At 47.6% G+C, this 11333-nt stretch overlaps 1 protein-coding gene and 1 non-coding gene across 2 annotated transcripts; both read right to left on the bottom strand.

Annotated features, from left to right (window-relative positions):
• Window positions 1–316: 316 nt before the first annotated feature.
• On the bottom strand, window positions 317–2807 carry DRD1 (dopamine receptor D1). The gene has a single exon (XM_045529916.1). It carries the CDS (start codon window positions 2362–2364, stop codon window positions 1024–1026), a length of 1341 nt encoding a protein of 446 aa, XP_045385872.1. The 5' UTR covers window positions 2365–2807; the 3' UTR covers window positions 317–1023.
• A 7034-nt stretch (window positions 2808–9841) lies between these two features.
• LOC123623713 lies at window positions 9842–9944 on the bottom strand. The gene has a single exon (XR_006729996.1). It is a non-coding gene; the product is annotated as a small nucleolar RNA U13 (small nucleolar RNA).
• Window positions 9945–11333: the final 1389 nt, after the last annotated feature.

Genomic DNA, 11333 nt, shown 5'->3' with positions numbered 1-11333 from the left:
AATGAGAAACGACAGAGGAGGGCCAATTATTTTACATAAATACAAAGTGGCATATACTTTTCATTGCCACCTAAGATCATAAATTTAAAGTTGGACTCTTTTTAGCTGGCTTTTATTTAAGATATTTACAGAACTGCAAATTCCTCTGGGAAAGTCTTCGCCATTTAAAAAGTTTTGAACATCATATTAACCAACCTTTTTAAAATTTTTCAAAATCTTTTTAGAAAGAAAAAGCATCCACAGCTTCATCAATTCTCACCTCATATTTGTTTGTGTCAGTAAATTTTAAGGGATCAGTCTTTGCTATGTTTCTAGAAGTTACACACGAGCATTTAGAATCTCTCAGAGTCCGTGTGTTTGTTTCATTGGCTTATAAAGTGCTAGTTACATGGACAAAAATGTGGCCGTAAGGTCTCAGATAACTCATTAATTTATCTATTAAATATGATAAATATATATTTATTATAATAAATTTAAAATATCCATATAATACAAGAAATAAATAAAACCAATATCAACAAAGCATCTCTCAATTCTGAAAAAAAGTTCCCATTCCTACTGTAAGCCTCAATTACTCTTTAGAAATAATTTATGAAGGCATGCACCTACCTTTACAATCTGAAAACTTTGCTTGGAACAGTGTTAGCACCTGCTTGTATACAGCAAACTCAACCCTTCTCATTTCCTTCCCGGAAAGGTTTGATTTTCAAGTGAAGCTGTTCATTGCTGATTCTTTGCCCTATCTTTAAAGTCTTAAGATAAGAATAAATTTCTAAAAACAATTTGGGAGCCAAAGACATGTCTCTTGTAGCTTCCCACATTTGTAGTGTCCCTGTTTGCTTGACTATGAACAACACAGAAAATACACTAGAATGTATTTGAAAATAGTTGCAGTTGGAAAGCAGCCAAAGGCTCTCCTGACACCCTAGAGTCTCACCATACCTTAGTTTCTTAACAGCAAGCCCCAGACAAATGTCTTCTAGGTTTGGGGGTGAGCATGTGAGGCAGGAGTCATCCAGGAGCTCAGCTTGAGTGCTGTCCATTCTGTGTGATGGGTTGGATCTTCTCTAGAGAGACGTCAGTGTCATAGTCCAATATGACTGATAGGGCCGGGGACAGCTTCTCCAGGGGTTTGGCTATTCCACCTGCCTCCTCCTTTTTCAGGTCCTCAGAGGAGCCCACGGCATGTGGGATCAGGTAAACCAGATTGCACTCCTTGGAGATGGAGCCTCGTGGCTCGTGATGGCTGGAAAACACTACGGCCCCGTTGTTATTGATGCTAACCGTCTCTATGGCATTATTCGTTGTAGGGCAAAGTCTGTAGCATCCTAAGAGGGTCGAAAATGCCTTCCGAAAATCAGCATTAAAGGCATAAATGATGGGGTTCAAGGAGGAATTGGCCCACCCAAACCACACAAACACGTCAAAGGTGATGGAATCGATGCAGAAGGGCTGGGTCTCCCCGGACCCACAGAAGGGCAAAATGCAGTTCAAGATGAAGAAAGGCAGCCAGCAGCACACAAACACCCCCATGATCACCGACAGCGTCTTCAGAACTTTGGTCTCCCTTTTGAAGGACATCTTAAAAGAACTTTCAGGTTGAGAACACTCGACAGGTTTCCCATTCCCTGTGGTGGTCTGGCAATTCTTGGCATGGACTGCTGCCCTCTCCAAGGCGGAGATGCGCCGTATTTGTTTCTGGGCGATCCTGTAGATCCTCGTGTAGGTGACAAGCATGATGGCCACAGGGATGTAAAAGCTTATTACGGAGGATGAAATGGCATATGTCCTGCTCAGGCTGGAATCACAGTTGTCTATGGTCTCACCCAGGGATGTGGCATTCCCATCAGAGGGACTGGTGGGTTTTGCCTTGTGCCAGCTGAGCTGCACTGGGATGAAGGAGATGAGGACAGACAAGGTCCAGGCCACACTGATCAGGATGAAGGCTGCCTTGGGGGTCATCTTCCTCTCGTACCGGAAGGGGCTAGAGATAGCCCAATACCTGTCCACACTGATCACACAGAGGTTGAGGATGGATGCGGTGGAGCACATGATGTCAAAGGCCACCCAGATGTTACAGAAGGACCCAAAGGGCCAGAAGCCAGCAATCTCAGCCACCGCTTTCCAGGGCATGACCAAGACAGCCACTAAGAGATCCGACACAGCCAAGGATATAACAAAGAAGTTGGTCACCTTGGAACGCAGGTGTCGGAACCTAATAACAGCAGCGCAAACCAGTGTGTTCCCCAGGAGAGTGGACAGGATGAGCAGCGACAGGAAGCAGGCAGTGAGGATGCGGAAGGAGAAGTCCCTCTGCACCACCAGCCCGGCCCGGTCCATGGTGGAGGTGTTCAGAGTCCTCATCTTCCTGAGGGAAGGCACATGCGGGCTCTGACACCCTCAAGTCCAAAGCAGGGGTCAGGGGTCAGCCAGACTCCCGGGAGTTCTCCCTCGCCAGGAAGCCCCTTGCACAGCCGGGACTGCTCCCCTGGGTGGAGGACCTCAGCAACACTCCATGAGGGACCACAGGAATTGTGTGCAGGAGCCTCCTGTTGGTAGTCTGAGTCAGTCCCGGGGAAACTCCCTCTTGCTTTCTACAACCGTCTTCTGATTCCCTTGCTCCAGGTCACTGTCACGGGCACCAGCTGGCCCCTGAATTCCCCAAGAAAAATGTTGGCTTTTTAGCATATTCTAAGCCATCAATCCAGAGACTCCCAGGCCTCTGCCCTGCTAGTCAATTGCAATCACATTTCAGGGCTGCTGCTTCCCTGATGGTGACAGGGAATTCTCCCCTTTTCAGACGCAGCTGAAAATACATGTCTCGCTCCTCCAAGCCCCTGGCTCCTCAGCAGCTCTCCAAACGCCCTAAAAAGCAAAGGGAAAGCACAGGGTCGTTCGCCTAGACTTGAGCAGATCGCATCTTCACTCACATCAAGCCCAACCCAGTAATTTGCTGGACAAGGCTGTCCGGGCCACCTACCTTGCCTTGGGGTTGTCTCTCTCATGGCCCCTGGAGCTCAGAATGCGGACTTCGCCAGAGCAGCGGCTCCCTCCACCACGCTCAGGAGGTGCGCCTGAGGCCAGCCAGCCGCGCAGCCGGTTCGGCTCGCGATGCGCAAAAACCGCCAAGGCGGGTTTGGGAAAAGGATCCCGGGCCAGGCCCCCAGGGAGGCGGCGCTGCCCCGCTGCCTCCAACTGCCAGAGATTGTTCAAAGCGGGGACCCAGGCAAAGGACGCCCGGACGCTCGGAGCTTTCTTGGGAGAGATCGCTCCCAGGACCAGTTACTGGGGTAGCCTATTTTCTCTGCTTCCTTTCTCCAGGAGCCCAGTGCCTGGGCGCCCCTCGGGTGGCCTTCAGCCCTCAGGGCAGAGCCCCTCCTCCCCGCGGCACTGCCCGCTACCTCTCAGCAGCCTGTGAGAGCGCGAGGCAGAGAGCGTAGCTGGCACGGGCGGGCGCTCGGCCGGCCCGGCTCCCGCGGGGCACAGCGCACCCGGCCCGCGTGTCCCCTCCCCTGCCCTGGGGGCGGGCCTCGCTTCACAGGCAGAGGTGCGGGCGACAGCCGCACGTGGTTCCCCAGGATGATGCTGCGGGGGAAGGGAGTGGGGGACGCCCAGGTGAGCGCGCGCCCTCGCTGGTTACCTCGCCGACCCCCCAGCCCTGGACAGCACGCGCAGGCGACCCCGATGGTGGGACCTCGAGTAAGCCTGAGTCGCCCGTAAGCAAGCTCGCCCGGACATCCAGCGCCTCTTCGGGTAAACCCCCAGCCGGGCCCAAAGCCCTAAACGAGAGGGGACCCTCCTCGCTCTCACACCCCGACCACTGGAACAGCTGGCCCGCGTGCGACCCGCGCTGTCTCCAAGTACCCCCAACCGGGATGCGACGTGCCCCGCGGGCGCCCGTACTCACCGCTCGCAGGCAGGGCGCTGTGCAGCGGTGCTCTGGCCCAGTGGCGCCGCTGTGCCCGGGGGCGCTCCCTTCGCGCTCCGCCCGGGTGGCGGGCGCGTCCCGGGCCGCGGTCACCCGGGACTGCAGCCTGTGCCCCTCGCCGGCCGAGCGCCCCGGCGCCAGCGCCGCGCTCCGTGGGCCCGGGGCGCCCTCTGCCGGCGGCCGCGGCTTCCCGCGCGGGGCTGCGCCTCCCTGGTGCCGACCTCACTCGCGCCGGCTCCGGTAGCCACCAGGGACCCGCGCCCCGACTCGCTCCTCCCCGTCCGGGACCGCCAGAGCCTGGGAAAGAGGAGACAGACTCTTCCTCACTCAGCACTCCTCTGCTTGAAATACCCCGAAAAACTGACAAGGGTGAAAAATTCCTCTGGCTGGCATTGCATTCATTGAACCGGTGTTTCCTCCCGTGTGCCCACTGCGCGCCAAGCACTGGGGCCAGGGCGTAAGCAAGGTGCAAGCCTTCCTCTAAGGGAACAGGGAGGCCCGGACCTTGCTACGCAGCCCCTGTGTCCCAGGCGTACGCCTCACGTCGTTCACCCCCTTAAAGCAGTCCTTGCTCGCAGGCCGGCTCATCTTCACCTCGCCATGTGGAATGTGAGGCTCAGCAAGGTGGGGGACCTGCGCAGAGTCACACGGCTAACGAGAGTGCTGGCCGGCTGCCCGACTCCCGCCCAGCTTACCACCTCCAGCTCCGGAGCCCACAAAATAATTACTTATTGGGCTAAATTACAGGCAAGAGCCCGCCGGAGTCAGGAGGGCTTGGTGGAGAAGGACCCCCCAGCCTCTCCCGGTTGCCCCAGGGCCAGGCAATGCCTGTGGCTCAGACTTTGTACTAATTGTCCTTAAATGGAGACATCGCCTGCCTTCCTGTGCCTTAGAAAGGTGGGAAGAGAATAAGCACAGGGCTCTGAAGTCACACTGCCTGGTTTCCTGTCCCCACCCTACCACTGTGGGCTGCATGTGCCCTCTCTCCTCTCTGAGCCTGGTTTCTTCCTCTGCAAAACGGTGATGACATAACAGGATTGTTATGAACACTAAATGCGAAGATGTTTGCAGGGGACTGGCACCGAACCTAGGAGTTAGTCAGCCCTCCAAGGCAGGAACCCCCAGGGGTTCATTTAAAAGCCAATAGTCTAATCTCCATGCACCACAACAGGAGCAAGAATTTTCTCTGTTAAAACCTGGAAGCTAAATAATAATTCCATCTAATTGGAGTACAAGCTGCACGTTGGTTTTAGATGCAAGGACCACATTACTGACAGAGACCTTACTGTGCCTGTGCCCACAGCTCTCTCCTCCCACCCATGGCCTCCCTGCCACACACAGTGTCTCGCAGACTGACGGTCAGTTTTTGCAGCACACGTGCCCCAAGAACCATATTCCTGTAGAGCCTTAAGCCATGCCTAATGGCTTCCAGATCATTTTCCTCAAGGCACTCATTCTCCCAGCTTCTTGACTTTGTTTCATCTTCCTTTCTTTCCTTTTATACTAATAAACACAAATTAAAGGATATGTTTCTAGTTTAAGACAACCATGTGAGGCTGAATGTTTTAACACCTTGCATTCTAATTGTCCCTATCTGCCATTTTCCACTGCAGTTACCCAGAAATAAACAAGGTAGGGAAATCCGACAATAACCTTGGAAAGCAGGAAAGGGTGGGATCCTTTTCCTCCCTGTGAGAGCCCATATTGGGGGAAAACTACTTCTCGGTCACTGGGGGAAGAAACCCCAAAAGAACACACTAAACCCCCACCCCAAGATTGAGGTAGCAGGAACTGCAGGTGAGGATGAGGCTGATTTGAGAGTAAAATTTCTGTCCAATGACTGCCTTTGAGAAGTCCCCCCAGTTCCTTCAACCAACATCGCCCATGGTGTTAGAACCGGTTTCCCTCGGCCCCAGGAACAGAGAGAGTCACTGAGGCTGCAAAAGGCAAAGGAGTTTATTGGCTAGCTCGAGCTAGGGTCCAAGTCCCAGAGCACCAACACAGTAGCCTCTCCATGAACTAGGACCCCGCCCTGGGGTAAAACTAAGCTTTTATACTTTCCGGTGGGTACATACGCTGGGCACACCATCCCCCTCCCTCCCTCAGTTCATTTGTTACTTCAAGACTGGCTGACCGTGTCGGCTCCTCATTGGTCGGTTCCATGGTCGCGTTAACTCCTGATTGGTCGGCTCCAAGTCTCAGGATCCTCCGGTGGTCATCGGTGTCATTTCGGGGAAGGGGAGGACCCTTGCCGGGGAAACCGAAACTTAGGCCTACTCCAGGAAGCCTAGCCTGTCATGGAGTTACCTTTGCTCTTACAATGGCTTTTGAAATTAAAACAAGGATGACAACCACACCACATCACCTGGGTCTCAGGTGGCATCACACTCAAGGAAACATCAGCTCAACAGTCAAAAAAATATTTGAGGCCGGGCGCGGTGGCTCACGCCTGTAATCCTAGCACTCTGGGAGGCCGAGGCGGGCGGATCGTTTGAGCTCAGGAGTTCGAGACCAGCCTGAGCAAGAGTGAGACCCCCGTCTCTACTAAAAAAAAAAAAATAGAAAGAAATTATCTGGCCAACTAAAATATATATAGAAAAAATTAGCCGGGCATGGTGGCACATGCTTGTAGTCCCAGCTACCCAGGAGGCTGAGGCAGTAGGATCGCTTAAACCCAGGAGTTTGAGGTTGCTGTGACCTAGGCAGATGCCACGGCACTCACTCTAGCCCGGGCAACAAAGCGAGACTCTGTCTCAAAAAAAATAAAAATAAATAAATAAAAATAAATAAAAATAAATATTTGATATTAAATTTAAATACTAACCAAAACCTTGTTGCAAGGAAATGCGATTCATAACAAATTTTTTCATGTCCTCATTTCTCTCAAGCTCAGCAGCTGCTCAAAAAAAAAAAACTTACTTTGCTTGAAAAATCCCCTAAATTTTTTCAAATTAGCCCATACTGACCTTTGTCTTTTTCTTTCAACTCAATTACCTGATGGATCTAAGTGATCATATCAACATATAACACTTTTGTAGTGGTTAAGAGGTTTTTCTCACCCACAAGTAAATTTCTGCCATTTTCAATGTCAGAACATCAGATTTCCTCCTTACCCACATGTGCTTTGAAGGTCTCTGTCAAAGCTCATGTTGAAATTGAATTGCCGTTGTCATGGTATTATGAGGTGGGACCTCAGAGAGGTGATTAGGCCAGAGAGCTCTGCTCTCAGGAATGGATTAATGCTGCTATCTTGTGAGTGGGCTAGTTATTGCTGGAGTGGGCTCCTGGTAAAAGAATAAGTTACCTTTCCTACCCCACCCCATTTCCTCTGCTTCCTGCCATGTTATGGCAGCAAGAAGACCCTCACCAGCTACAGCCCCACATCTCTGGCTTCCCAACCTCCAGAAACATGAACCAAGTCAACTTTTATTTTTTTCAGCTTAGCCTGTGGTATTTTGTTATAGTAGCAGAAAATGGACTGAGACCCCACAGCATGCACAAAAGGCCCAGAAACCAAAGCAGCAAAGAGAAAACCCTCCTGAACAGATGGAGAAAGAGAGAAGACCCTGTGACTAACTGACAAATAGGGAGGCAATTTTGTTTCCTGTCACCAGCAAAACAAGAGAGTTGGGCCAATTTCTCTATGATTCTGTAACTTTAAGACAGACAGCTGAGACCCCCTGCTAACAGACTTAGACACCGGCTTATGAACATCCTTTGCTGAGGAAACAGGAAAGAGTAAAATGTAGCTCAAATCTCGGGGTTTCACTGGGCACAGAGTGTGAATTTCAGAGGAACTTAGAGCTTGGCAGGAGGTTTGGAGTTTTTCTGATTTTTCTATCTTGAAGCTAAGGTGAAACAAAGCCTTCCCTTTTGTTCTATAAAAATCTCCCCCACAAACAGCAGGAATACTAGTATAAATGCAAGCAGGTATTAGCATTAGATCATGCTGGGAATGTAAACCCAAACACAAAAGCACCTTTGTTTCCCAAATTGGTATGTCTTTTAAATTCTACTGTGATTTATGCACTGCAAGGAGGGGGAGGTTAAAATGATGCTTTTCAACAAATTTTTATTTGGAGTATGTAAAAGGCAACGAATACAAAAGGCATGCTATCTAAGGGGGAGTTTAATCTCATAAAAGAATAAATAAAACAACTAAACTGTCAACAATATACTTAAGAGGCTTTAGGATTATTAAAGCTGATTTTAAGAGATAAAGCTTGGCTGATCTTGACTAAGTAATTAGAATGCTTGTTTCAAGCAATAAATATAACTTCTGTGAAATTCCTAATCCCGTGTCATATTTACCTTTCCTGCAGTTATTATACAATTCAAAAATCAATACTTTAAAATTTAAAAATCAACAAATAGTCCTTTTGGTAGTGGTTAGAAGTATCACGTGCATATTGTGTTTTCTGTTATTGCATCTGTTCTTCCCTTTTTTTCTTTTCCTCTTTTTCTGCCTTTTATAGGCTTAACTGAATAGTTTTTATAATCCCATTTTATCTCCAATATTGGCTTATTTTCTATAATTATTTATTAATTTCATGGCTGCTTTAGAGTTTACATCATTCTATATATGTGTGCATGTGTGTATACATATTATACGTATTTTTCACAGTCTATCTGCAAGTGATATTATACCATTCCATGTATAGTTAATAAAATCACTATAGCGTCCCTCCATGTCTTCTTGAAAAGTCAGTTACCTTTTAAAGAACTTTAAGTAATAAGAAGTAAATATGTATTTGCCATGTGCCACCTCTGATGCTCTTCCTTCTTTTGTGTAGATCCACATTTCCATTTGGAATCAGCTTTCTGCCGGAAAGGCCACCTTTACCATTTCTCGTAGTGCAGCTCTGCTGGTGGCTGATTCTTTCAGCTTTTGTATCTCTAAAAAAGTCTTCATTTTGCCATCATTGATTAACAATTTTTCCTTTTAATGTTCTCAGATGTTGGCCTACCATCTTCATTTTACGTTGTTTCCAGTGAGGTATCTGCTATTATCCTTATCTTTGTGCCTCTGTACATAGCATGTCTTTTTTTCCCCTCTGGCTGCTTTTAAGACTTTTTCCTTTATCATTGGTTTCAAGTAATTCAATGAAGATCTACCTTAGATTAGTTTTCTTTAAACCTTTAGTGTGCTTGGAATTTATTGCATTTTTGGATCTGTAGGCTTATGTTTTTTTGTCAAATATGGAAAATTTTGGCCATTGTTCCTTCAAATATTTTTTCTCTTTTTCCCTTTCTTCTCTCCTTTTGATGCTTTAATTACAGAATGTATTAGACTGCTGCGGTCGGCCTCCAGCTCACGGACACTTATTCTCTTCTTTGAACTCTCTTTTCTCTTGTATTGTATTTTGGGCAGTTTCTATTGCTATATATTTAACTAATATTTTTCTTCTGCAATGTCTAACTTCTTGTTAATCCCAATCAGTGTTAATCCCATTTATGTTACATTTTGTAGTTTTCCTCTCTGAAAGTTTGTTTTGTGTCCTTTTACATCGCCCATGTATGTATCCACTTAACGTTCTGAGAATGAGAAATATAGTTGTAAGTTTTAACGTCCGTTTTTGCTAATTCTAACCTCTCTCTCACTTCAGTTGATTTTTCTCCTCATTATTGAGTTGTATTTGTCTAATTCTTTTCATGCCTGCTAATTTTTTATTGGATGCCACACATGGTAAATTTTATCTCCCTAGGTGCTAGTTTTTTAATAGTCTTAAAAATATTCCGGAGCTTCGCTCTTGAACACATTTGAGTTACTTGGAAACAGTTTAATCTTTTCAGGTTCAGGTCTTGCTTTTTTTCTTTTTCCTTTTATCCCCTTATTTTATTTTATTTTTTTCCTTTTCTCTTTTTCCTTTTCTTTTCTTTCTTTTTTCTCCCCTTTTTTTTTCTTTTTTCTCATGTCAGACAAGTGATGTTTCAACAGCAGACCAAAGTCTGAGGGAGGGCCATCTCACGTGAGTGTGAAAACCCAATCGCCACACTCATGGGACCGCAAAAGGATCTGAATCCTGCCTGTAAGATTTGTTAGTAGAACCAGAGCATTGTTTAATCTGGGGCTACTTTGTGTGACTGAGGCAAGATCCTGTTTCAGTGCACTCTACCCAGTGGCCCGTGAAGTGTGAGGTTTTCCTGTCCGGCCGGTGGCAGCAAGCACTGTTCATGGGGCTGTGTGAGTGCCAGACACTGTTTCTTCTAATTCTCACACTTGTATCTCCTCGCACATAGGTACTGGCTAGTTCTCCACTGAATACGCAAAGGGGACTCTCCGAAGATCTCTGGAGCTCTCTTTCTGTGTGTGCGTGTGTGTGTGTGTGCGTGTGTGTGTGTGTGCGTGTGTGTGTGTGTGTGTGTGTGTGTGTGTGTGTGTGTGCAGGTCTCTCCAGTATCTGTTCGACCTCTAGCTACCTCGGTCTCTCTCTGGACTCTCAGTTGTGTTTCCTCAACTCAGGGTGTCTGCCACACTACACCTGTGTCCTCCCTCCCTGCACCATGGCCTGGAATCCCCCTGAGGCAGTAAGCTTGGTGACCGTAGGGCTTAGCTGGTTTCCCATCTTTTGGGGATCACTGTCCTTTGTTGCCTCGTGTCCAGTATCTTGAAAAGCATTATCTCATGTATTTTGTTCATTTTATCGGTTGTTTCAGGTGGGATGGTAAATCCAATTCCTGTTACTCCATCTTGTCTGGAAACAGAGATCAAGAAATCTCAACTTTTAGATTTTAGTCTCAACTTTTTAGATTTTGAACCTAAAACAGCAAAGGAATCTATGCAGACAAGGAAATTTGGGGTGGGAAATGGAGACTGACCCAGCAGTACTGGTTCTCTTCTGGCTTTTTGTATCACAAAGCTGCCACCAGCTTGTGGCTCTGGCCTGCCACTGCACCAAATCTGGCCCAGTCCCACCTGTCATCATGGCTCCAGTATTCTCACCTTCCCCATCCAAATCCCTCGGTCTTGGGAGACATAGGGAGTCCATTTGGCTCAGCCTGGGCTTGAGGGAAGAGCCAGTTCTTTGAGAAGGAATGAAGTGGTCGTGAATGCCATCATGCATTCCTTCAGTATTTTTTCAGTGCCTATTATTGGCCAGGTGCTGTTCTAGGTGCTAGGATTATAGCAGTGACCAAAACAATCCTGCCTGTCCTCATCGAGTTTATATTCCAGTGCTAAATGATAGATATCTTTAACACAACCCAGTATAGAATTGCCATGTTGGAAAAAAATGAATGCACTTACTAGCAAAATCATAACCCAAGCTAAGAGAAAACAGGCTGCATCACAAACATTGTTTATACTATGTAAATATAGACTCTACTGAAGTCACGGTGGAGTCTTCGTCAGGCCATTTACAGAAAACACAAAGCCCAGGGGGAAGTCTGTACAGAGAAAAAAAAT

This window comes from Lemur catta, chromosome 18 (genome assembly GCF_020740605.2).
Source record: "Lemur catta isolate mLemCat1 chromosome 18, mLemCat1.pri, whole genome shotgun sequence".
NCBI lineage: Eukaryota > Metazoa > Chordata > Mammalia > Primates > Lemuridae > Lemur > Lemur catta.
This window is presented reverse-complemented; position numbering and strand designations above follow the sequence as displayed.